The sequence below is a fragment of the Suncus etruscus genome, chromosome 18, assembly GCF_024139225.1.
Source record: "Suncus etruscus isolate mSunEtr1 chromosome 18, mSunEtr1.pri.cur, whole genome shotgun sequence".
Lineage (NCBI taxonomy): Eukaryota > Metazoa > Chordata > Mammalia > Eulipotyphla > Soricidae > Suncus > Suncus etruscus.
In genome coordinates, this window is record NC_064865.1 from 34,707,904 (window position 1) to 34,734,034 (window position 26,131).

General features: G+C 48.4%; 1 protein-coding gene across 1 annotated transcript; it reads right to left on the reverse strand.

Annotated features, from left to right (window-relative positions):
• Window positions 1–4,644: 4,644 nt before the first annotated feature.
• Window positions 4,645–24,993, reverse strand: ABHD16A (abhydrolase domain containing 16A, phospholipase). Its single transcript, XM_049765180.1, has 20 exons — window positions 24,773–24,993; window positions 23,717–23,773; window positions 22,470–22,536; window positions 22,149–22,235; window positions 16,409–16,494; window positions 14,625–14,698; window positions 14,381–14,503; window positions 11,174–11,288; window positions 10,966–11,067; window positions 9,654–9,717; window positions 9,235–9,284; window positions 8,649–8,772; window positions 8,125–8,229; window positions 7,850–7,913; window positions 5,861–5,917; window positions 5,717–5,779; window positions 5,488–5,564; window positions 5,307–5,405; window positions 5,153–5,199; window positions 4,645–4,971 (listed from the first exon to the last, which is right to left on the reverse strand). Exons 1-20 carry the CDS (start codon window positions 24,902–24,904, stop codon window positions 4,888–4,890), a joined length of 1,677 nt encoding a protein of 558 aa, XP_049621137.1. The 5' UTR covers window positions 24,905–24,993; the 3' UTR covers window positions 4,645–4,887.
• Between the last annotated feature and the right edge of the window lie 1,138 nt (window positions 24,994–26,131).

The following is a 26,131-nucleotide window of genomic DNA, read 5'->3' on the forward strand; positions in this document are numbered from 1 at the left end:
CAGGGGTTACTTCTTGCTCTACACTCAAGAATTACTCCTGGTGGATTAGTGGGATTATATGGGATGCCAGGGGACCAAACCCATGTGTAAGGCAAAAGCCCTACCTACTGTACTATCATCTAGCCCTTGAGTTCATTTTTCCTTTTCTTCAGGTAGATACCCAGAAGATCATGTGTTAGTTCTATTTTCATTTAATATTATATATATATATATATATATATATATATATATATATATATATATATATATACTTTTGGGGTTTTTTTTGTTATACTTGTAGATGCTCAGGGTTTATTCCTGACCCTGTGCTCAAAATTATTCCAGGCAGTCCTCAGGGGATCAGAGAGGATGCCAGGAAGTAGATTCAGAGCTGCTATATGCAAGGCAAACATACTACTTACTGTACTATCTCTCCAGCCTCTATTTGTATATTTTTATGTCTCTAATTTCTAGAATATTGAGACCTTATTACAATAGTATATAATATTATTAATTATATGAAAGGCCCCTAAGTGGGTAGGGAGCTTGCTTTGCATGTGGCTTGCCTGGGTTCAATGCCTGGCATTCTATATTACCCCAAGTCCAGAAGGAGTGATCCCTGAGTGCAGAGCTAGGGTAAGTCCTGAATACCACTCCATGTGGCCCCAAAACAACCAAAAAGAAAAGAAAAACACAACTGTATATCTCTAAGTGCATTTTTTGTTTTTAGGCCATACCTGACATTGCTTGGGGATTACTCCTAGCTCTGCACTCAGGAATCACTCCTGTTAGTGCTTGAGGGACATATGGGATGTCTGGTAAATGGTGTAAAGGCAAGTGCCCTACACTCTATGCTATCTCTACAGTCCCCAATTTGTTTTTTTGTTTGTTTGGTTTTTTTGTTTGTTTTTTGGGCCACACGGGGGACCATATGGGACACCGGGATTCGAACCAACCACCTTAGGTCCTGGATGGGCTGCTTGCAAGGCAAACACCGCTGTGCTATCTCTCCGGGCCCCCCAATTTGTTTTTTAAAATTTTATTTAGAAGCCAGAATGATAGTACAGTGGGTAAGGCGCTTGCCTTGCATTCAGCTGACCCCGGTTCGATTTCCTGCATCCCATATGGTCCCCCAAGCCCACCAGAAGTGATTCTTAGTGCAGAGTCAGGAATAACCCCTGAGCACAGCCAAGTGTGGCCCCAAAATAAAAATAAAATAAAATTTTATTTAAACGTATGTGGTTTACTAGTGTTAAAATTTGTTATTGATATAAAAAAAAATTACATCTCGGGGTCTGAGCAGTGGCACAGCGGTAAGCATTTGCCTTACACATGGATGACCTAGGACAGACTGCAGCTGGATCCGCTGGCATCCCACAAGTTCCCCCAAGCCAGGAGCGATTTCTGAGTGCATAGCCAGGAGTAACCCCTGATCGTCACTGGGTATGGCCCAAAAACAAACAAACAAAAAATACTTCACCTCTACCACCATCAAAAAATCCAGGGTCATATTCCACCTTCCCTGTCCTTAAATCATTTCTAGTTTACTTCTTCCTCCTACATTTCATTTTGGGACCGCATTTGGCATTGGTTGTTCCAGTTGGCGCTTGGGTGATTATGTTGTGCCAGGAACCAAAACCCTTTGAAATTTCTACCACTCACATCCCCAGTCCCCCAACCTTTTTTAAATTTTTTGCTTCTTGGGCCATACTCAGTGATACTCATTCCTGGTGGGCTCGAGGACTATATGGAATGCCAATATTTTATGGCAAACCTGGGTAGTCTGCGTGCAAGGCAAGCCCTTATCCACTGGACTCTCCCCACCTCCCTCTATTTTATTTATTTATTTATTTAGGTTTTGGGGCCACACCCAGTGGTACTCAGGGTTAACTCCTGGCTCTGTGCTCAGAAATTACTCCTGGCATTCTCAGGAGACCATATGGAATGCCAGGGATCAAACCAGGGTCAGCCGCATGCAAGACAAAAATACCCATCCTACCCACTGTGCTCTTGCACAGAGCAAGTATTCTTATTTATTTTTTATGTACTGAAGTAAAAACATTTTATTTAGAAACACAGAGGGAGGGATGAAAAAGAGTAATGCACCAAGAGAGTGTGGAGGCTTCTCTAAAGGTGAAGTGAGCCCCAGTATACATGCCAGAATGAAAGTAAGAAAACATGGAGGTCCACATTTCAAGAGGGAAAATGCAGGAACATGTGCTCAGGACCATGTGCATGGCTGACAACACACACATGTACAGCAACAACACATGGGTTCAAGGAGCTCGTGTGCTATTTACTTTTTGTTTTGTTTTGTTTTGTTTTTTTGGTTTTTGGGACACACTCATCGGTGCTCAGGGGTTACTCCTGGCTGTCTGCTCAGAAATAGCTCCTGGCAGGCACAGGGGACCATAAGGGACACCGGGATCTGAACCAACCACCTTTGGTCCTGGATCGGCTGCTTGCAAGGCAAACGGTATCTCTCCGGGCCCAGCTATTTACTTTTGTAAAAAATGTAAAGTGCCTTAACTCAGCACTATTCAGGGCTCTCCCCTTTGAGCCATCTCTTCTGTCCTGCTTCCTCTCTTTTAAATTCAAATGTCAGGGTCATGGCTCAAAGAGCAAGAGGGGCCACTGAGAGTGACAGCATAACTTTAAGGCACTTGCCTTGCATGCAGCCAAACTCAGTTTTATCTAAGAGCCATACCAGGAATGATCCCTAAGCAGAGACAGGAGTAAGTCCTGAGCGTAGGCAATTTTGGCTCAAAACACCACCACCACCACCATCACCAAAGACAGGTCTGGAGTGCCTGCTTGATGAAGGAAGGACCTGGGCTCAATCTTGAGTACCTTGTGGCCCCTGAGTCCTGTCAGGAACCATACTGAGTACTAACTAGCTGCCAAGTGTGGGTCAAAACAAAATAATTAATAATAATAAATTCAAATCTCTGATTGCTTTTTGGTGGAGACACAGATCTTTCCTTCCCCACTCTTGACTCCCAAAGTCACTTGAGCAGGAGGATATAGCCTCTGTCCGTAGGAACTGCAGAACTTCCCACACAGCAGCTGGAGGAGACGCTGAGACTATTTCTAAGACATCAGAACTTAATCACCCACAATAAGCATCTTGTTCAAAATAGCAGTCCCTGGTGGTAAACCTGGGGGTGTTTCTCATCAAAAGCTTTCCAAGGGAAGAAGGTGGCCAGGCAGAGAACTGACGGGTGGGGCCAGGACTCATCCTGTTCTGTGAGGTCCCAGAACTGGAAGTAGAAGTTTCAGGAAAACTTTTCTCAGGAAAAACTTTTTTTTCAGGAAAATTTTCTCAGGTGCAACCTAAGAATGAATATATATATATATATATTGGGGGGGGGTTTCACTCCCGGCAGCGCTCAGGGGTTACTCCTGGCTCTAAGCTCAGAAATCGTTTCGGGGCCAGCGAGGTGGCGCTACAGGTAAGGTGTCTGCCTTGCAAGCGCTAGCCAAGGAAAGGACCACGGTTCGATCCCCCAGCGTCCCATATGGTCCCCCCAAGCCAGGGGCAATTTCTGAGCGCGTAGCCAGGAGTAACCCCTGAGCATCTAACGGGTGTGGTCCAAAAAACCAAAAAAAAAAAAAAGAAATCGTTCCTGGCAAGCTCGGGGGACCATATGGGATGCTGGGATTCAAACCACCGTCCTTCTGCATGCAAGGCAAATGCCCTACCTCCATGCTATCTCTCCGGCCCCTAAGAATTTTGTTTGTTTTTGGGTTATAGTCGGCAGCCCTCAGCGGTTATTCCTGGCTCTACGCTCAGAAATTGCTCCTGGCAGGCTCGGGGGACCATATGGGATCCCGGGATTCGAACCACTGTCCTTCTACATGCAAGGCAAACGCCTAAGAATATTCTTTTAACAATGAAGAGTGTTGTTTATAACTTTTCCACAAAATGGCAAAGTGTGGCTATGGCGGGGCATGAGTCCTTGACACCCCCAGGACTCAGTCCTGCAAGTGATATCTGAGGCGAGAGACTGGACACAGTGAGGGAGATGTGTAGGTGCTAATGGTGACACTACACAGACTGGACCTGGAAAACTGGTAGAAGAAAGGAACAAGTGAAATTAGCTTGCTTGCTCTTTCAAGCCTGTATTCTTTCTTGAACACATATTCCTTTCACTGTCCTTTACATCTAAGTGAATTTTTTACAATTTCTTTTATTTCTTTTTGCTTTTTGGGCCACACCCGGTGATGCTCAGGGGTTACTACTGGCTATGTGCTCTGAAATCGCTCCTGGCTTGGGAGACCATACGGGATGCTGGGATGCCGGGGGATCGAACTGCGGTTCGTCCTAGGTTAGCGCATGCAAGGCACACGCCCTACCACTTGTGTCACCGCTCTGGCCCCCTTTTTCAATTTCTTCACTAAACTAAAAGGCACTAGGAAGCACTTTGGAAATACAGCTTGTGAGTTGTGATCAAGAGAGGCAGCCATGGCCCCGGGGAGGCTACATAGTGCTTAATGCAGACACGCTTAGTGAGGCTGGTTGACTTCTGAGCACAGCCTCTGTGGGGTTTACAGGCCTAGGGCAGCAACAGAGAGGTAGAGGGTTAAAGTACAGTTGGGGCTATTGTTCTCCTCAGCTCCTTATTCCTAATGCACTGGGGCAGTGTCCCACAGTTAATCAGAGAGTAGAAAAAATACCTTTTTATTAATTATTAGGAATAATCCATTCACTTAATGCAGGGCATATGTCAGGGAAAGTTATGTACTGCTGGACTGGTGATATAACGTGCAATAAAACAGTGATAAAGGGGATAGTCCCCCACTTTCCACAAACTATAAACAGCAACATGAACACAGAATCACAAATAAGAGGGTCTGTTCTCATGTCTCCTCCCACCCATTCTTCCAGAATGTATCTTGGTGTGGACCCTAGAGGTGCCAGGGCAGCTGGAAGTTCGGGGCTGGGAGTGGGGTGCAGTGCGTGGCCTCAAAGTTGTGCATATGCTTTTGAGCCTGAGGAAAAAGCGCAGGATAAGTACAGAGCACTATAGGAGCATAACACAACTTTTCTACCCTACACAGGCCGGCCCCCCAATTCTATAAAAGCTGTCGCTTCCCATGCTTAAAGGTACCCACCAAGCCATCCATACAACCCCCTGGCATTCAAGTACCCCCTTTCTACCCCTTAGCTCACCAGAAACAAAGCCAGTTGTCGCCTTCCATCTGCACTCATGTCCTCCCCTGCAGAGAGGAGGGGTTCAGAAACCAGCCAGACACCTGAACATTCATCCCTGGGCTGTCACCCCACATCCATCTGTGTCCCCCATCGCCATCCAGGCCCTCCTTACCCACACTCCAGGGGAAGTCAGGCCCATGCTCTGCCTGATAGGAGCGGAGCACTGACAGGCACCAGTCCTCCTCCACCTCCCAGCGGCTATAGATGGAGGCTGCCAGCAGGGAGAGGAGAGCTGTCAGCAGCCTGGCCACCCCACCCCAGTCCCAGGCTTCCCCAGGAGGGCCCCCCCTTACCTTCCTCCAGCTGTGAGGAGGCCTCTAGCCATTGTTTCACCACTTGAAGACCCTCCTCTGCCATCACCCGGGGATACCTAGAAAGGGGCACCAGAACAGGAGGTCAGGACCCAACTCCTTCTCTCCTCCCAGAACCTGCTTCCCTCCCTCCATGCCACACTTGCGTATGGACAGACACGCATACACAATCTCACCATGCTCATGCATGCGTTCATGCACATAGTCTCACCGATGCTGCAGGAGTTTCAGCAGGAGGTCATTGCCTCGGTTGGACATGATGTCCTCGGGACCCCTAGGGATAAGAAGAATGGGCAGTGCAGGGCTGGAGGTTGGGAAGGGAGGACCTTGGTGGGCAGAGGCACCTGGCACTCACGTGGTGGTGATGATCTCATCCTTGGTTCTTCGGATCAGCAGCACAGGGCCCTGGAACCTTCAGAGGACAGCGAGATCAGGAGGCAGAACTCAGAGGGAAAGAGGACAACTGGCCACCACCCATGACTGGACGTTTGTTTACTGTGGAAGCAGGACCCCATAGGCTAACACAGGGCAGACAGTGCATTTAAGAATGGTCCAGGTGGGGCCAGCGAGGTGGCGCTAGAGGTAAGGTGTCTGCCTTACAAGCGCTAGCCAAGGAAGGACCACAGTTGGATCCCCTGGCATCCCATATGGTCCCCCCAAGCCAGGGACAATTTCTGAGCTGGAGGTAGGGCGTTTGCCTTACATCCAGAAGGATGGTGGTTTGAATCCTGGCATCCCATATGGTCCCCCGTGCCTTCCAGGGGTGATTTCTGAGCGTAGAGCCAGGAGTAACCCCTGAGCGCTACTGGGTGTGACCCAAAAAACAAAACAAAACAAACAAACAAAAAAAGAATGGTCCATGAGTTGGGCTGGAGATACTACAGAGGGTATGGTGTTCACCTTCCATGTGTACAACCCCAGTACTCAACATGGTCCCCCAAGCACTAGAATGATCCCTGCACACTGCAGAATGGCCCTTGTATGTAGAGAAATAGCTCAACAGACTGGTATGCATACTTTGCATGCAAGAGGCCTACATGGATTCCCAGCAGTGTGGCTCCCCAACTGGGGACAACTGGGACAGACTCCCAACAAAGAGCCAAAGCAGTCCTTGCACTGCCTCTGCTGAAGTCTGGCTTTCTAGGAGCTCCTGCTCTAGCTGACATTGACCTTTTGACAGCAAATCCTCAGGTATACGATCCCAGAGAACGTGGGGACAGATAGGCCGGCTGGGTGGTAGGAGGATCAGTCAGAGGATGTGGCTAGTCCTTTACCATTTGGCACTTGAGTACTAATTTTGGCCTTTGAACACTGGGAGATGAGGGTGGGGGTGTGTGGGATAATAAGGAGCCCAGGAAATCCTGTGGTCTGACGTTGGTACACAACAAGACAGTCTGTTTCTCTTTTTTTTTTTTTTTTTGTTTTTTGGGCCACACCCGATGACACTCAGGGGTTACTCCTGGCTATGCGCTCAGAAGTCGCTCCTGGCTTGGGGGACCATATGGGACACCGGGGGATCGAACCGCGGTCCGTCCTAGGCTAGCACAGGCAAGGCAGGCACCTTACCTCCAGCGCCACCGCCCGGCCCCGACAGTCTGTTTCTTATTGGCTTTTTGCAGCTGTTCTGCCTGCATTGTACATCACATATGATGTTATAAATATCCAATGAGAGGGTGCCAGAAGATAGCACAGCAGTAGGGTGTTAGCCTTGCATGCAGCTAACTTAGGATGGACCTGGGTTCTATTCTCAGCATCCCATTTTATCCCCGAGCCTGCCAAGAGTGAGTTCTGAGTGCAGAACTAGGTGTAATCCCTGAACACTACCGAGTGTGGCCCAGAAAGAAACAAAACAAAACAAAAATATGGGGAATAATGGGGCTGGAGCAATAGCACAGTGGGTAGGGCATTGCATGTGGCTGACCCAGGAGGGACTTGGTCCAATTTCCAGCATCCCTTTGGTCCCCCAGCCTGCCAGGGGCAATTTCTGATGTAGAGCCAGGTGTAACCCTTGAGCCCAGTTGGGTGTGGCCCAACAACCAATCAAAAAAGTCCAACGAGAGCTGGAGTGATAATATAGCGTATAGCAGGTAGGGCATCTGCCTGCATAAGGTTGACCAGGGTTTGATCCCCAGCATCTCAAATGTACCCTAAGAACCTGAATTATTAAATAGTAATTTCTGAGCGCAGAGCAAGAAGAAGCCTGTGAGCAGTGCCAGGTGTGATCCAAAAAGAAAAAAATTATCCAAAGGCCCATGGCAGAGAGAAAGAGTCCCCACCCACCCTCTGGTGGTGCCTTCCAGGAGGGAGGTCGGAGAGGTACTGAGCGCAGATGCTGAGGCCTCACCTGCACAACTGCTCGGCGTTGTTGAGGTTGAGATGCTGCCTCACAGTTCTGGTCACCAGGCCCCCTAGAGCAAGAAGAGAGTGAAGGGAAGTCCCTTGCCAACCCAGATCCCCTTCATTGTTCCTGGAAAGATAAAACTGTGGGTCCACACTGGGTGGTCATCTTATTTCTCAACCATGGGGTAATCTACTCTCCACATGGAAAAGGGTTTTGGGAACCCCAGTTCTCAGAGCCCTCCCCCTTCCCTGGAAGGCAGGCCTGGGAACTGTACTCACTCCAGCTGTCTGGCATGACCTTCAAGGCCAAGGGCACCAGGTCATCGAAGGAAGCATCCAGAATCACGGCGCTGATGTCCGGGTAGGACATGGCTGCCCATGTGGCTGTTTCCAGAACAGAAAAAAAGAGTGAGGATCGAGCGGCCCAGTCACCGCCCTTGCCCTCTGTCCACAAATGCTAAAGTTTGATCCCTGCCAGACTCTCTAACCCTGCATTTCATTGACCCAGGGCATGCTTGGGAGAGAAGAGAGGACATCAAGGAGCATCGAAGATGAAGTGCAGAGAAACAGCCACTTCTTTTATCTCCCCAGTATCCTACTTGTTAAAGTAGCTGGGACTAAAGCTAGAAGATGAGATGTGTGTGCAAATATGAAATCTTTTTCCAAGCCACACCAAGTGTGCACATGCCTTTCCCCTAAGCCTCTATCCCACTCCTGGGTCACCGGTGTGTCCCCCAATTCTGCATAAATCTGGAAGATGGCATGAATGGCCTCTGGTGGTGGGGGAGGAGGGAGGCTGATACCAGTGAAGCCGCCAATGGACCAGGCATAGATGATGATGTTCTGGGGCTGGAAGCCCAGGCGGTGGATGGCAAACTGCACCACCACGTCCATGGCATTGGCCTCATTCTGCGGGAATGGCACACCCTGTGGGAGGAAATACAGAAGTGTGAGCACCAAGACCTGCTCAACAGCCACCCTTACCCAGAATTGGCTCTTCCTATAAGCACCTGGCAACACTCAGGGACAGCAAATGAGGGTATTCTTTTTTTTGTTTTGGTTTTGGGGCCACACCCATTTGACGCTCAGGGGTTACTCCTGGCTATGTGCTCAGAAATCGCTCCTGGCTTGGGGGGACCATATGGGACACCGGGGGATCGAACCCTGGTCCGTCCTACGCTAGCGCTTGCAAGGCAGACACCTTACCTCTAGCGCCACCTTCCCGGCCCCATGGGTATTCTGTGCAGAAACCAGCCACTCACAATGGTACCTCCCTCCCCTTCTGCCAACCTCTATGGTGAGGGGCATACACTCCTTTCTCTAACTCTGTGGCTGAGCAGCAGGAAATGGCTCATAATTTAGGAAAAGGGGGTCAAAGCAGAGACTCACCGTGCTTCCAGCAAAGCCTGGATGGTTCCATCCCAGAACTGAGTATCCAGCTGTGTCATAGGGGAGAGACATTAGATCTGACAGTCCCCACAGCCCACCCCAGCCCTGGGGAAGAGGAACAGGACCCAGGAGCTCTGAAGACCCCCACCCACAAATAACTCCAAGGCATCCCAGAATGGGGAAATGAGTCCAAAGATTCTATAGGACAGCAGGAGGAAGAACATGTAAATGAGGGGAAGGAGAAAAGAATGAAGGGGAAGGCTGGGGGACACAGACTAAGGGGATGGGTGCAAGTTGCAGAGCAGATGGGGATTCCTCACAGTTCCCACAGAAAAAGCAGGCAGACCTGAGCAGGTGGTGTCTGCAGGGGAAGGAGGGGAGAGGCAGTGGTAGGTGGATTGGGTCATGGGCCTACCTACCTTCCAGTGGTGTGGAGATGCAGCCCACCTCATAGAAACCTGCATTGCCCTCGCAGCAGATCACCTGGGGAAGGAGCAGGAGGGAGGGTGGGAAGGAGCCAGGCTGGGGCTGACTCCCCCTTGTGACAAGGAGGGTGGCCTAGGAGCTTTTCCAGAGAAGAAAATATTTGAGAAGGGCCGTAAGTCGAGAAGCAAATGCTTAGCAAACTGGGCCCTGGATGGAAGAATAGAGGTCAGAGCTGCTCAGACGCTCTGCAGTGTCTATTTCGCCCTGGAAAACTACTGGGAGGGATCTCTCAGGAATGAGATTATGGAGTTTTTTTCTCCCTAGTGTTTGGATCTTTTTTTTTTGGGGGGTGGGGTGGGGTAGGTCATTCCCAGCAGCACTCAGGGGTTACTCCTGGCTCTACACTCAGAAATCGCTCCTGGCAGGTTCGGGGGACCATATAGGATGCCGGGATTCGAACCACTGTCCTTCTGCATGCAAGGCAAACGCCCTACCTCCATGCTATCTCTGGCCCCGTTGGATCTTTTTTTTGGGGGGGGGGGTGCTGAGGAGTGAATCCAAAGCCTTACCCCTATAATGCATGAGCTCTAACACTGAGTTTAGCCCATGGGACTGTTTCTTTTGTGCAGGATGCAGATTGCCTGCCACTCTTCCTCTTGGAGCTCCAGTGTGGCGGATGAGCTCTAGTTCTATGATGCAGAAGCCCAGGACCTGCAGAGACTCTCGGAGAAGTTGACAGAGCAGGACCTTGAGCCCAAAGCTTTAGATTGTTTGCTTAGAGCTTTTCCTGGAGCTCCCACAAGGAGCTTAGAGCCAGGCTGCCTTAGTGGAGTCAGTCTCCGACTAATTGTGTGATCTGGGCTTCAGTTTCAGCATCTGTAAAATGGGCTGATGTAAGTAGTACCTCTCTCACAGCAGGGTTATAAGGATTAAGTATATGCCCTGCATCTGGTAAATGCGTCTAGGTGATTATTATAATAATTTATTTTTTTCAGTCCTTTAATGTCAGCTAAGAACTAAGGTTGTCCCATATGGTCCCCCAAGCGAGGAGTGATTTCTGAGCGCATAGCCAGGAGTAACCTCTGAGTGTCACAGGTATGGCCCAACACCCCCGCCCCCTCAAAGAACTAAGGCTCTTCTTTTATCCCCTCACAGGGTTTTCCTGCACCAATGGTCTCTAGGGTGGAGCTAGGAGCTGGAATTATTCCCAGTTGTGCTTCCTCAGTGCTACTGTAGAACTGAGACCACCCAGAACCTCCACTTCCTGTCTCACACTCTACCTTTAGGCTCCCTGCTCCCTCTCACCAGCTTCTGTCCCTGGGGCTCGCCTGTCCCCCGCCGGTCCACAAACATGCTGTCAATCTCATTGCCGTCACAGGCGAGCAGCTTGGCCCGACGCCCGTTGCTCTGTAGTGGGGGCAGAGGGGGGATACAAAGGCTCAGTTGTGAGGAGCAGGAGGACACATGCCCAGCGGGATATGAGCTAAGGACAGTCAGCACAGGGGAGCCTCACCTCTTCCACCAGCCGGGCCTGGCCCTGCAGCAGCACTGGCATGAGGGCCTTCTGGAGTAGGTACACAGAGCCAGGGTACAGCATCCGGCGTCCTAAAGTGTGCGCCACCAGGTAGCTGTGGGGAACATAGGGTTAATCCCAGTCCCAGATCTGGTACTCACAGACTATGTAGCCTACAACTTCGTTTTCAGCTTTCACGACTTAATGAAATAATACATGTATCACGCTGCTATCTCAAACTTTTTATCATCACCTCTGCAAGATTTGCTACAGTATCAGCATATACATTAAGTTAAAAAGTGTGGAAACACTTTCTTTTTTTTTTTTTTGGTTTTTGGGCCACACCCAGCAACGCTCAGGGGTTACTCCTGGCTATGCGCTCAGAAGTTGCTCCTGGCTTGGGGGACCATATGGGACACCGGGGGATCGAACCGCGGTCCATCCAAGGCCAGCGCAGGCAAGGCAGGCACCTTACCTCTAGCGCCACCGCCCGGCCCCCGGAAACACTTTCTTTATAAGTAAAGGCAAAGCTAGAGCTAGTACCAACTATGATTCTTTTTTTTTCTGGTTTTTGGGTCATACCCGGCATTGCTCAGGGGTTACTCCTGGCTGTCTGCTCAGAAATAGCACCTGGCAGTCACGGGGGACCATATGGGACACCGGGATTCGAACCAGCCACCTTTGGTCCTGGATCAGCCGCTTGCAAGGCAAACACCGCTGTGCTATCTCTTCAGGCCCCAAACTATGATTCTTAAAGCCAGAGTGAAAGTAAGAGGGTAGGACATTTGCTTGGCACATAGCTAAAACCTGGGTTCAATCCCCAACACCCCATATAGTTCCCCGAGCATGGCCAAGAGAGATTCCTGAGCAGAGTCAAAAGTCCTGAGCACAGTCAGGAGTGGCTCAAAACCAAACCTCTCTTTTTAATTTAATCACCATGAGATACAGTTACAAAGTTGTTCATGATTAATGGCAGATATGCTACTTCTTTCTCTCTTTCTGTCTTTCCCTCTTTCCCTCCCTTTCCCCCTCTCTCATGTTCTCTCTCACCCACCTTCCCTCTATCCTCCCTCTCCCAGTCTTCCTTTTCTTTTCTTTTAAATACTGTGGTTTGTAATATTGTTACTGAAGGGGTATTATGCATATCACTTTACCTCCTTCCTTTTAGAACCCAATTCTTTTTTTTTTTTTTTTTTGGGCCACACCCATTTGACGCTCAGGGGTTACTCCTGGCTAAGAGCTCAGAAATTGCCCCTGGCTTGGGGGGGACCATATGGGACGCCGGGGGATTGAACCGCGGTTGGTCCTATGCTAGCGCTTGCAAAGCAGACACCTTACCTCTAGCGCCACCTCTCCGGCCCCAGCACCCAATTCTTGTCTAGAGTGATAATTTCCAACTATGACTGTAATAGGGTCCTTCTCTTAATGTATAAATATAACTTATTAATAGCTCCCCAAAAATGATGCTTAAAATAGTGGATTTTAGGAGTCCGGAACGGTAGCCCAATGGTAGGGTGTTTGCCTTGCATGCGAATGACTGAGACAGACCCGGGTACAATCCCTGGCATCCCATTAGGTCCCCTGAGCCTGCCAGAAGCGATTTCTGAGCACAGAGCAATGAGTAACCCCTGAATGTTGCTGGGTATGACCCCAAAACAAAACAGTGATTTTGGGGCCGGAGTGGTAATATAATAGGTACGTGTTTGCCTCACATGAGGCCAACTTGGGTCCAATCCCAGCACCACATATAGTCCTCCAAGCCTACCAGTCTCAGGGCCAGGAGTAAGCACTGAGCACTGCTGGTTGTGCCCTCCCCCCACCCCCAAAATTCAAGATTTAGCAATAGTTTAAGACCCAGTCTGCCAGATGCCAAACTAGACTGAATACTCCACAGGGGAAAAATGGCCATGGGTTCACTCTGACAGTCCTATGGTTATGGCTGCACAACAGGTGACTAGAGTGGGGTGCCAAATAGGGGCTTAAAAAACAGACTGAGGGGCTGGGAAAATGAGGAAGATGGCTCCAATGGGCTGAGCATATGCTGTGTATGGAGGAAGTCTGGATTTGATATCTCAGTACAGAAATTCCCAAATATAGAAACAGGAATAGCCCCAGAGCATCACTAGGTATGACTTACAAATAAACAAAAATTGACCGAATAAACGAACTAACGTATAAAAATAAGATGTAGTAGTTGGTGCTATTCCTAAAATAGACAATCAAAAGACAAATCCCAAAGGAGGTGGCCGAGAGATCGTACTACTGGATAAGAAGCACATGGCCGATCTAACTTCAATCCCCAGCACTATATAGGGACCCCAAGAACCCCTAAGAAGCACCGGGAGCAAATTCTGAGCATAGCCAGGTGTGGTCCAGAAACAAAACAAAACAATCCAAAGGAGGATCTATTGCCTTTGTTCAACCTTCCTGCACTCTCCTCTCAACCTTGTGCTACCAGCACCCTCTGCAGCCAACCACTAAGACCACCCCTTCCTAGTTATCTGAGACCCAGGCCCCCTCCCCCCCAAAAAATCCCCTGGTATAAGCTCCAGGAGGAGAAAGCAATAGTTACTGTTTTCACTGCTGACATCACTAGTACCCCAACTGCTTATTTACTTAGTTTTCACCAGGAGATCTCAAACGGCCCCTAGGCCTGAACAAGGTGGAAGCTCTTCAGAATGTCACCTCCCTCTGTCTTACCAACCCCAGGGGTGGGAGCCCAGACACATCGGCTGCCCCAAGTGCAAAAACTCAGGAGCTGAGGCGCCAGGACACAGCTTCCCCCAGGCTGCCACATGATGGCAGCTGTGCCTCTCCCTACCCACCCCAACCTCCTCCTCCTCCTCCTCTCTCACCCTCACTGAAAGAGCTTTTGTGTCAGACGGAACTGTGCTAACATCCCGCTCTTCATTCACAGTGAAATATTGGACCCCTCTGAGCCTCTTTCTCACAAAAAGATAGATTCAGAACCGGGCTGGAGAGATAGTACAGCAGGTAGGGCATTTGCCTTGTATGCAGGCCCCATATGGTCCTCCTGAATTGTCCTGATTACTGTTGAGTGTGACTCCCCCCAAAACAACAAAAAGATAAAATTAAAATGTCATCATAAATAGTACATAGCACTGGGGTCAATGAACAAGTGTAGTTTTACAACAGAACCCTCCAGCCCTGGCACTATTTTCCCACCACCCCCCAGGGCCCACGCACCTGGTGACCTGGCATGGCAGCTTCTTGACGCGGTCGAGGAGCGTGTCTGCCTTTCCCCGGTGCAGGGGCTCAGGGCGGAGCAGGGCCACACCCCGGCATGAAGAGCACCCTCGGGACTCCTTCCTGAGGAGTGCAAAGACACCGGTAAGGAAGGGGTGAAGAGTAGCAAGCTGGGCAGCAAAGGACAGTGTTGGATGGCAGGCACTGGGCAGGGAAGAAGGAGAGGGCGGGATCGGGGCCTCACCGGCTACTGGGTTCCTCCCAGTGGAAGTCTACGGGCCAGCTCTTGAAGTCGAAGTTGTAGTTGGCAAGTTGCCTCTGTGGAGGGCAGGGAGAGCAAAGAGGGATAAGATGAGGTGGGGATCTAGGGTAGCACCCCCCACTGTAATGTAGGGAATTGTGTAGCAGTGGGGAGACAAGCAAATGGCAACACCACACAGGTTCTCCAGGGGCAGAAGTTGGGCAAGAGAGGAGGCTTGACTGGACCCCCAGACCAGCTGGCCTGTGCTGCTCCAGAATCAGGCATGTTGAGGCAGAGGTAGGGGACCTGCTGGCATGTAAAGTTCCCTCCCTCCCTAGGTCTTTCATTTGCAGGGTTCTTAGACCACCCCCAAGATCTGAAGATTATGGGAGAGGGACATTGTGCATCCACAGAAGTGCCTCAGCATGGGGGTCATCCACACGAGGCCCCTTCTGACTGTTCGACCATCATGGTCGCCTCCCTTTTCTCAACTCTGAGCTCACCAAGAAGACCATCTGCATCTCTGGCCACCCCACTGTGTTCACCCACAGGCTTGGTGAAGGCAGTGGGGGCTGTGACTTCCATTCTGCGGCATTCTTTCCACTGCGCCCAGAGCTCCCAGCACTCTATTTTGAGAATTGTTTTTAATTTTTTTCCACCAGAAAAATTTTCGAGGTTTTCAAAAATAACTCCATGAAGTGAGATCAAGAGCCAACTTGTACAGAAATGTAAATAGCGAAACAAAACAAACCGAAGAAAAGCCCATTTCAGTTAGGCTTGGATGTGAATCCAGACTAGCCACTTGCTTGCTCTGTGATTCTACTCTGACCACTTAACCTCTTTTTGCCTGTTTCCTCAGATATCTAAATGAGGGTAATAAAGCCACCACACTGTTCTTGAGAGGATTAGAAAGACTGGATGCAAAATGCCTGAGACAGCATCGCGACAGAGCAGCATTACAGCGCCCCATTAAATGCCGGTGTGCAGTAACCAGAAATACAACAGTGGTGCTCACAGCTGTTTGATCCCAGAAACCCCTTTGTAACCGGAAAGAACTTTATGGGCCCCTCAGCTCCTTCTCAAAGATAATCACACTTTAGCAGTGGTGAGGTTGGCACAATTCCAAGGGCACTCTGCCCTGGCTTTTCTCCCTCTTGGCGCCACACTGTGCCCCCAGGCACAAGAGTGGATATACTGTCCATCTTGTCCCATTCCTGGATGAAACAACCATGGTATTCAATGTACGTGGCAAAAACAGACAAGCACAGAACTGAACCACTGTAATACAGAGTAAGAAACATTGTGGAATGTTTCCACATTCTAGATGTTTCCCCAGCTAGACAATTCTTGGTGGAAGGGAGAAGGGTGGAGGATTGTTCCAGTGGAATATTCCATTAGAAGTGGAGGAAAAAAGATCCTGTAGGTCGACAGTATACTTGCAGAGGCCAGAAGCAATGTCCAAAGCGAACAGAATGTGCAAAACCAAACACAACTCCCTTCTCTACCTGGCAAAGCCCTTATCAGGAGCTCTTGGGTGACAGTGGAGGACAATGCTGCCAGGGGCCTCATCTGGCACCTTCTCTGGGACTTCTCACCTTGTTTTCTTTTTGAATGGGGTGTTTGGGACCATACCCAACAATTCTCAGGAGTTACTCCTGGCTCTCAACTCAGGACTCATTCCTGGTGGTGCTTGGGGGACTATATGGGACACTGAGAATCGAACCCGGGCCAGTAGTGTGCAAGGCAAATGCCCTACCCACTGTGCTAGTGCTCTGGCCCCCTCTCACCTTGTTGTCCACTGACTGGTTCCTATGTGTGGCCTCTAAGATGGTGATGAACTGCCGATACTGGGGATTGGTCCAGCGGCCAATACCTGTAGATGAAAGGAAAGTGTTAGAAAAAAACAACACAAGTGGATTGCAGGAAGAGAATTGGGGGTAGAAAAGGAAAAGGAGGAAGGACCCAGATTAAGTGACACCCACCTTCTCACCCAGAACTTGGGGCAGCACACAACCCCTCCTGAGCTGCTTTATAACCCTTCTCCAGAACATTTCTTCTCCCCAGTCTCAAAACAGTCACACCTCCTCCCCCTCCTCTTGGCTGCTCGCTCTTGCTAACATCTGGCTTCTCTTCTGCCACCTTCTCCACTGCTGCTGCTGCCAGTGTTGTGTTTTCTTATGCCCTATTATCCTGCTGCATGGCAGTTTTGTTGTATTTTGTGGTGTGTGTGTCCAGTGGGGCACACTCATTAGTGCTCAGATTCTGCACTGTGAAACTACTCCTATCAGTGCCTAGGGACTATATGGGGTGCCAGGGTTGAACCAGAGTAAGCACCCTACCTGTTGTACTATGGCTCTGTTCCCTGTTACCTGGCTCTGCATCTTGCTCATAATTATGTTCTCACTGAATTCAGTTCCCCTTCCTTTGTCCTCTTTCTCTTCATCTGTGCCCCTCATGCTTCTTGTCCCTGGAGGATACCTCCTCTGCTTCCTTGGCTCCTTCCAATTCCTGCTCCTCACCTAACCCTAACCCTAACCCTGCTCCTCAGTTACCACTGTCCTTCAGCCCCTTTTTGTTCTTCTGTTCCCTGAAACACACTGTTCTCAACTCATCTCTCCTCTCCTCAGCATTTATCTATGCTCCTCTTCCTCCCTGAGGTATTTCCAATCTGATTTCTCTGCTTCCATAGATGTCATGTATTGAGCACTATTTTGACATGGAGAAAACAGTAAGAAATGATATACACAGGCCCTGGTCCTCAGAGAGCTGGAATTTTTTTTATTTTGCTTTTGGGACATAACAGCAGCATACAGGGGTTACTCCTGGCTTTGCACTCAGAAATCACTCCTGGCAGGTTCAGGGGACAATATGGGATGTCAGGGATTGAACTCAGGTCGGCTGTGTGCAAGGCAAGTGCCCTATCTACTGTGCTATCACTTTAGCCCCAGAGAGCTGAAATTTTGACTGTGTGTGTGTGTGTGTGTGCCCGCGCGCTACCATATGCTGGGGACAGGGATGCAGGGAAACTGCAAATAAGCACAAGAAATTCTAATCCAGAAAGGTGTGCTATTAAAAAAATAAAACCAGGAAATGGAGAGATAACACAATGGTAGGGCCAACCAGGGGCAGACCTGGGTTTGATTCCTAACATCCCACAAGCCTGTCAAGGGCAATTTCTGAGCACAGACCCAGTGGCACTGAGTGCCACCAGGTATGGCCCAAAAACAAAAACTAGTGGCACTGAAGGAACTGTTCAAAGGACTGGAGAGCATGCATTGCATGCAGGAAACCTAAATTTTTTTTTTTTTGGGGTCACACCGGCAGTGCTCAGGGGTTACTCCTGGCTCTCTGCTCAGAAATAGCTCCTGGCAGGCATGGGAGACCATATGGGACACCGGGATTCAAACCAACCACCTTAGTCCTGGATCGGCTGCTTGCAAGGCAAACAACACTGTGCTATCTCTCTGGGCCCGAAAACCTAAATTTGATCCCTGCCACCACATGTTTTCTCAAGCACTGCAGCGAATGACCCTGAAGTACTGAGTCATTAGTAGCCCTGACACCCTCTCCCCCAGCAAACAAAAAAGAAAAACAAAACCAGGGGTGTGGAGATGGCTTAAGCAGAGGCCTCTTGTGCTTTACATGAGACAACCCTGAATTGGATGGCTGGCATTACATGGATCCCCTGGCATCAATGGAAGCTCCCTCCAACCACTGAATAGCTTCTGAGCATCACCGTGTGACCCAAACAAATAAGAAAAGAAAACTAGGGACCATAGTGGTAGTGCAGTGGTAAGGCACTTGCCTTGCGTGCAGCTGACCCAGAGCGAACTGTGGTTCGATCCCCCAGCATCCCATATGGTCCCTCAAGACAGGAGCGACTTCTGAGCAGATAGCTAGGAGTAACCCCTGAGTGTCATTGGGTGTGGTCCAAAAAACAAACAAACAAAAAAAGAAAAGAAAAGAAAATTAGAGAGGCCAGAGCAATAGCACAGTGTAAGGCATTTGCCTTGCACAAAGCCAACACAGGACAGACTCAGGTTCGATTCCCAGCATTCCATATGGTCCCCTGAGTCTGCCAGGAGTAATTTCTGAGCGTGAAGCCAGGAGTAACCCCTGAGCACCACCAGGTGTGACTCAAACCCCTCCAAATAAAAAAATAAATTGCTTCTGTCATTTATAAAAAGAAGAAAACTAGAGAGTCTAGAGTAATAGCACAGTTGTAGGGTGTTTGCCTTGCACGTGGCTGATCTGAGACAGACCCTGGTTCGATTCCTGGCAACCCATATGGTCCCCTGAACCTTCCAGGGGCGAGTTCTGAGCACAGAGCCAGGACTAACCCCTGAGTCGGGTGTGACCCAATAACCAACCAACCAATCAAACAAACAAAACAAAAACAAAACCTGTCTTGATTGAGCTGGAATAATAGTACAGCAATTAGGGTGTTTGCCTTGCATGCAGCCAATGCCAACCTGGGTTTGATCCTAGGCCCTGGTATGGTACCCCAACCTTGACAGGAGTAATTCCTGAGTAAAGCCAAGAGTAAGCACTGCTAGGTGTAATCCTGCCCCCAAAAGATCTTGTTTTACAAAACAAAACAATCCTCTAAAATCAGAGTGAAATTTATAATTTATGATAGCTCAGATCTAATGCAATGAGGTATACATTGTATAAAAGGATAAGAATATGGAGAAGGGCCGGAGAGATAGCACAGTGGTAGGGCCTTTGCCTTGCATGCAGCTGATTCAGGACAGACAGTGGTTTAAGCCCTACATCCCATATGGTCTCCGTGCCTGCTAGGGGCAATTTCTCAGTGCAGAGTCAGGAGTAACCCCTGAGCACTGCCCAGTGTGGCCCAAAAACCAAAAACAAAAACAAAAAAAGAACATGGGGGGCCGAAGTGATAGTACAGTGGGTAAGGTGCTTGCCTTTCATCCTACCCAGCACCACATACTGGTCCCCTGAGAATACCAGAAGTGATCCCTGAGCAATGCTGGGTGTGCCCCACCCCCAAACAAACAAAACCTAAAAAAATATAGAACAGAGGGGCCAGAACAGTAAGGTGTTTGCCTTGTACTCAGTCAACACAGGACAGACCCTGGTTAAAATCCTGGCATCCCATATGGTCCTCTGAGCCTGCCAGGAGCGATTTCTGAGCGCAGAGCCAGGAGTAACTCCTGGGTTTGACCTCCCAAAAAAACAAAACAAAAAACAAAAACTAACAGACAAAAAGTGAGAGAGTGAGAGAGAGAGAGAGAGAGAGAGAGAGAGAGAGAGAGAGAGAGAGAGAGAGAGAGAGAGAGAGAGAGAGAGAACAGGAAAAAACAGAATAACACAAAACTAAAACTCACACATGACCATGGTTATTTGTAAGGAAAAATGAACAAGGAACTGGGGAAGATTCTAATATGCAACCCTACTCTGTCATTCTTTAGAATTTTGGGGGGAAGTGGGTTTGGCTCATACCAAAAGGTACTCAGGGATGACTGTGCTCTGTGCTCAGGAATTATGCCTGACAGTGCTTTAGAGGACCATATGAGAAGCTGGTGATTAAAATGCGGTCAGCTGCATGCAAGGCAGTACCTTCATGCCTATACTATCTCTTTGGCTCTGTAATGCTTTAGAATTTTACTGACAAAATTCTTTTAAATTAAGTAACACACACAGTTTAGTGCTTTCTGTTTCTTTACTTACCCAAACTTTTTTTTTTTTCAAATTAAAAGTCAATAAAATTAAGAAGACAAAATTGAAGTAAAATCTCCTCTCAGGAGTGATCAGGGAGATAGGAGACCAGCCTGAGAACAGAAGGCAGAACACTGTGTACATAAGGCCCTGACTGGGACTGGGATAGCCACAGGCAGCCAGAACCCCATTCCATGTCTTTGTCTCACAGCAACCCCCCACATAGTGTTTCTCATGGCACCTGTGTGTGTGAGGCGGGACCCAAGGACTGAGTTTCTCTTTTTTGTATATTTTTTAAGTAGTGAGATAGAGCATAAAACATACATTCAGGGGAGGGCCAGAGAAATAGCATGGAGGTAAGGCATTTGCCTTGCATACAGAAAGACAGTGGTTCGAATCCCATGTGGCATCCCATATGGTTCCCTGAGCCTGCCAGGAACGATTTCTGAGCATAGAGCCAGGAGGAACCCCTGAGCGCTGCCGGGTGTGACCCAAAAACCAAAAATAAATAAAGAAAAAAATTCCCATACATTCTAAAAACAAAGCAGGAGGCTGGAAAGATGGCCCAAAGGGCTGGACATGCTTTGGATGCAGGAGGCCTGGGTGTGATCCCAGTACTGTGTGGTCTCCTCTATAAAACCAGGAGCCACTTCCAAACAAGCTGGGTTTGTTCCCTGTGCACTGCCCAACATTGCTAATTCTCCTCCCCGACAATCTTTTTGTTTTGGGGCCATACCCAGTGGTGCTCAGGGGTTACTCCTGGCTCTGCACTCAGGGATCATTCCTGGTGATGATGGAGGGACCATATGGGATGCTAGAGATTAAATCCAGGCATTTGCAAGGCAAATGTCTTACCTGCTGTAATATCACTCCAGCCCTACCTCCATTTCTTTTAAATAAATAAAACAAAACATAAATCAATCTTTCATGTAAATCACTCAGGTTAAGAAAGAGCATAAGGCCAGAGAGATTGTAAAATGGGCAGGGCACCTTGCCTGGCAAGTAGCTAACTTAGGTTTGATTCCTCATCCCCAGCCAGTAAGGAGTGATCCCTGAGGGCTGAGCACTACCAGATGTGCCCACCCCTTCCCCCAAAAAAATAAAAGGGAGAAAGGAAAGGAGAGAGGGAGGGAAGCAGGAAGGAAGGGAGTGAAGAAAAGAAAGTACAAGTCACCTCCCACTAAGAATCCTTTTCAGCCTATCCCTGCTGTTCCCAATAACCACCTGCTTTTACAAGATACCCATGTTTGGGGCTGGAGTGATAATACAGCAGATACGGCTTTTGCTTTGTATGTGTCCGGTCTGGGTTCAATTCCTGGCACCCCACATGAATCTGCCAGGAGGAAGCCCTAAGCACCAATGGGTGTGACTGAAAGAAAACAAAGTACCTATGTTTTTCCTTAGTATTATAGATACAGTCTATGGGAACCTTATACATAATTACAAACATCAGCTATTTGATGGTCAGCTTTTGTCATTCAATCTCACAAGAGATCCAGCTGCAAAGCTGTATAGGGTTCTAGACTAGAGCGCCAGTGTACATCTCAGCCATGTAGCGGCTTCAGTTTATATTTATATATAATATATATAATAAATATAATTATATGTAGATATAATTATATAATATATTATATAATATATATTCATATATATGAATACGAAAGTGTTTTGGAGCCTACCCATATTTAGGACAATATCATATATTTTATTAATTTTTTGTTCATGTTTCTGTCTCAAGCTCTTTAAAGAAAAGGTCATGATCCCTTGGCCATTTTTAATGATTTCCTTTCAGGGCCTGAATAAAAGTGTATGTGCAGAATCCAAACAGGTTCCCTGTGCACTTACCTCGAAGGCAGGCCACACCTGCCAGCAGTAGTAGCAATGTCCCAGCATAATGAGAAAATGGCACTACTTTGGACAAACTCAAGTAACCTGGGAAGGGAAAAGGATTGTGTGTGAGAAGTGCTCCCTGCTGCCTCTAGGCTCCCTCTTCCCAGTTTTGTCCCAACATCCACACCATACCCTCTCTTTGGGGACAGCCATGCCCTCAGAAGAAGAGGAAAGCCAAACCATCCTCAAAGATCCCCTTTCTTCTTTTTCTGATGGCAGCCCATCTGCCAACAATCTGCCCCTTCTTGCCCACCACCTCTATAAATTCACACTGACCTTTCCTGTACAAGTAGAAAAAGGCCAAAGGAGAGGAGTAATAAGAGATGGACCAGAAGACTGAAGCCTGCACAGAAAGATAGGAACAAAAATCAATATAAAGGCACACGCAGGCCTGCAATTTGCTGGCTTAGCCTCTAAACAAAGTGGCTACCTGGAGGGATATCTTTTCAAGTACTTAGTCTGTGTATGATATCATGGATCGAGAGTAGGTGCTCAAAACTTTTTTTGGTTCTTGGGGCCACACCTGGCTGTGCTTAGAGGACCATATGTGGACCCTGCTATACTATTTCTCTGGCTGTACAGCAGGGCTCAGATTATTGAAAGATAATTGTATCAGGGGTCTATGGTTGTACTTCCGGGGCAGAGAGCACACTTCACATGTACGAGGCTGTAGGTCCAATCTCTGGTACAAAAAATTAGTAAAAGGTTAGGAATGGAATGATTGTACAGCAGGTAGGTTAACCAGGGTTCAATTCCAAGCACCCCATATGGTCCCCCAAGCTGGTCAGGAGTGATCCCTGAGTGCAAAGCCAGGAGTAAGGCCTGAGCATTATTGGATGTGGTCAAAAATCAAAACTAAAATAACAACGATAACAACAAAATCATTAAAAAAAAAAAAGCCATGTATCCGAGCATAAAAGACTCTAGGAAAAGCTGGTAGATTCTCTTTCCTTCTTCAAATCATCTGTGGATAAAACTTGATCACATTTTATGGAAACTCTTGGGCCAAAGGGCTTAAGATGCTTGTGCTACAAGCAGTAGAGCTGGATTCAAACCCCAGCACTTGGGAGTTCCTGGAGCATCACCAGATATGGCCCAACCTCTGCTCCCAAATAAAAACAATAAAACTAAGGCCACTCTTCCCATTCTGTAATCCACCCTGCTCAAGACAGCCCCTGGCCTGGTCCCCAAGAGATGCGCAAATGTCACCATAGGAACCCTGCCAGAGAGAACAGCTGTCTCTGCAGCCAAAGAGGTTAGTTGCCAGGGAGGACAGGTCACTGGGGACTGCAGGACTCAGTACCTGCAGATGGTCCCCAAGTAAACACATTTTCCTCAAAGCTCAGCAGCAGAGAAAGCTGTGCACAGGCCAAAGGGTAGCACCATAGCTATGTGATTGCCAGTGTCTGAGTGAATCCAGAGCTCCCCCTCCCCCAGGGGTTCACCACCTCCCACACTGGGGAAAATGCAGGAGGGTAGCTGGGTTTATAAAGATGCAGTCCTAGATGCCAGGGCAGACATACCAGAGCCAGGATGCTGTCAGCATGTTTCTCCAGGGCACGGGGCTGATAGTATGTATCCTGCCAAAACAGATGACCAAGTTTTGAACCCTGCCCATTGGACTAGTCCAGTATCTTTCAGAAGATGTGTCCTGAGATGTGTCCTCTCATTTCCAACATTCTCCTGGAGTGTCTCATTCCCAAGAAAACATTTTCCACCCCCCTCTCCAAACCAGACTCAAGAGAAATACAGGGAGAGAGCAAAAGTGAAAGCAGTTGGGAAGGACTTTAGTCCCTTTTTTTTTTTTTTTTTTTTTTTTTTTTTAGTCCCCATTTTTACAACTGGTTTCAAAAGGGCTGTGGGCATGTCCATCTGAGATGGGGAGGTTAAGAAAACAGGAAGGCTACACGGACAACCTGAAAAGGGAAAAGAGCTCGAGAAATAGTGGGTTGACTAAAGATGGCTACATGACTGGGGTGGGCAGTTTGTAGTGGTCAATAAACAAAATTTGAGACTATAACAAAAAGAGACCATTTATTTAGGGGCCTGGCCTACCATTGCTAGCCCTCAGTTCTTATGAACGAAAAGGTGTTAAGAGTATCCAGGGGTGTTTGGGGAGTGAGTGGGTGAGGAGCAGGGGGAGGATGATCAGTTGAAAAATGTCATTTTGCAATTCAAGGCTAAGGTTGAGAAAAGTGAAAATGGAGTTGGGGGATGGGAGAGAGATCATGAGCATGAAGAAACCAAGAACTGATTGGCAAGATCACCAACTTCCCAATCCACTCAGGATCTTTTCCAGGACTCTGGGAGTCAACTGGGGGACCTTCAATGGAGCCACGACAGACAGGTGGAGGGAATCTGAGTGGAGAAAGCAAGGAGAGAATGCGGTGGCTAATAGGGATAAAACAGGCCACCAGAGGAGTGACTTTTCCCTAGGAAACACAAAGCGCACAGACTTGCACTCAACTCTCTTGACAAGTAGATTTCCCCCCAGTTCCACTAATGGGCGCTTCTGGGGGTGCAAAGGCCGCAAATGGGGTGCTGGGCCCTACCATGTTTTTTTTTTGACCAGGACTCACCCAGGAGCTGGAGGAGGGGTTAGGAACTGAAGTTGGAGTTTCAGTGATGCTGGGCTGAGCCCTTTCAGAATCCCTTTCCCGGTAGATCTTGTAAAGCCGGGGGCCGAGGACGCAGCTCAGCAGCTTCGCCATGGCCCCGGCTCGGGCCGCTGCTCCTTCGGCAGCGGGTCCACCTGCTGGCCCCGCCCTTGTCCGGGCCCGAAGGCGTGGCGCGCCCTTGACGTCATCACGCACGGCCCCGCCCAGGACGGAGCCGAGCGAGACTTTTCCTGGCGCTTCCGGGGAAGATTGTCGCGCAGCTACGGATCTATCTACGGGTGCGGCCATGGCACAAAATTAGTCGGAAGCGCCTAAACAGTTACGCAGGTGGGGGCCGGAGAGATAGCACAACGGTAAGAGTTTTTGCCTTGCACGCAGCTGATTCAGGACTGACGGTGGTTCGAATCCCGGCATCCCACATGGTCCCCCGAGCCTGCCAGGAGCGATTTCTGAGCACAGAGCTAGGAAAAAACCCTGAGCGCCGCTGGGTGTGACCCCCAAAAGACAAAAAGACATTTTTTTTTTTTTTTGGTTTTTGGGTCACACCCGGCGGTGCTCAGGGGTTACTCCTGGCTGTCTGCTCAGAAATAGCTCCTGGCAGGCACGGGGAACCATATGGGACACCGGGATTCGAACCAACCACCTTTGGTCCTGGATCGGCTGCTTGCAAGGCAAACGCCACTGTGCTATCTCTCCGGGCCCCAAAAAGACATTTTTAACATTTATTTTTATTTATTATTATTTATTTTGTTTTGTTTTTATTTATTTATCTTACTATTTTATTTTAAATAAATAAACAAAATTATTTATAAACAAATTTTAAATAGATATTTTATTATTTATTTTATTATTATTTATTTTTTATTTTTAACATGTATACATTTAATGTATAATACGGATAAAAGTTGTATATATACACAATGTAATTCTAACAGCTATAAAAAATGAAAACCTGCCATTTGCACCAACAACAAAAAAGAAAGTTCTTCTGCAGAGTTAAAATGCATTAATGCGGGCCCGGAGAGATAGCACAGCGGTGTTTGCCTTGCAAGCAGCCGATCCAGGACCAAAGGTGGTTGGTTCGAATCCCGGTGTCCCATATGGTCCCCCGTGCCTGCCAGGAGCTATTTCTGAGCAGACAGCCAGGAGTAACCCCTGAGCATCGCCGGGTGTGGCCCAAAAAAAACCAAAAAAAAAAAAAAAAAATGCATTAATGCATTTACCCCTCCCCCAAACACAAGATGTTGGCAGATTTTCCAGTAACAGTGATGGGCTTGCTTAGCACAGGATTTCCCTTTCACCCTACCTCCCGACCCAAGC

Bases quoted from the DNA above. Each gene is read 5' to 3' on its own strand.
- ABHD16A (XM_049765180.1), bottom strand. From the start codon at position 24,904: ATGGCGAAGCTGCTGAGCTGCGTCCTCGGCCCCCGGCTTTACAAGATC. The intron at 8,230-8,648 runs GTATCAGCCTCC...TTCTGGAAACAG, and splicing joins GTCCATTGGCGGCTTCACTG to CCACATGGGCAGCCATGTCC. The intron at 5,200-5,306 runs GTAAGGAGGGCC...TCCTCTCTGCAG, and splicing joins TGACTTCCCCTGGAGTGTGG to GGGAGGACATGAGTGCAGAT.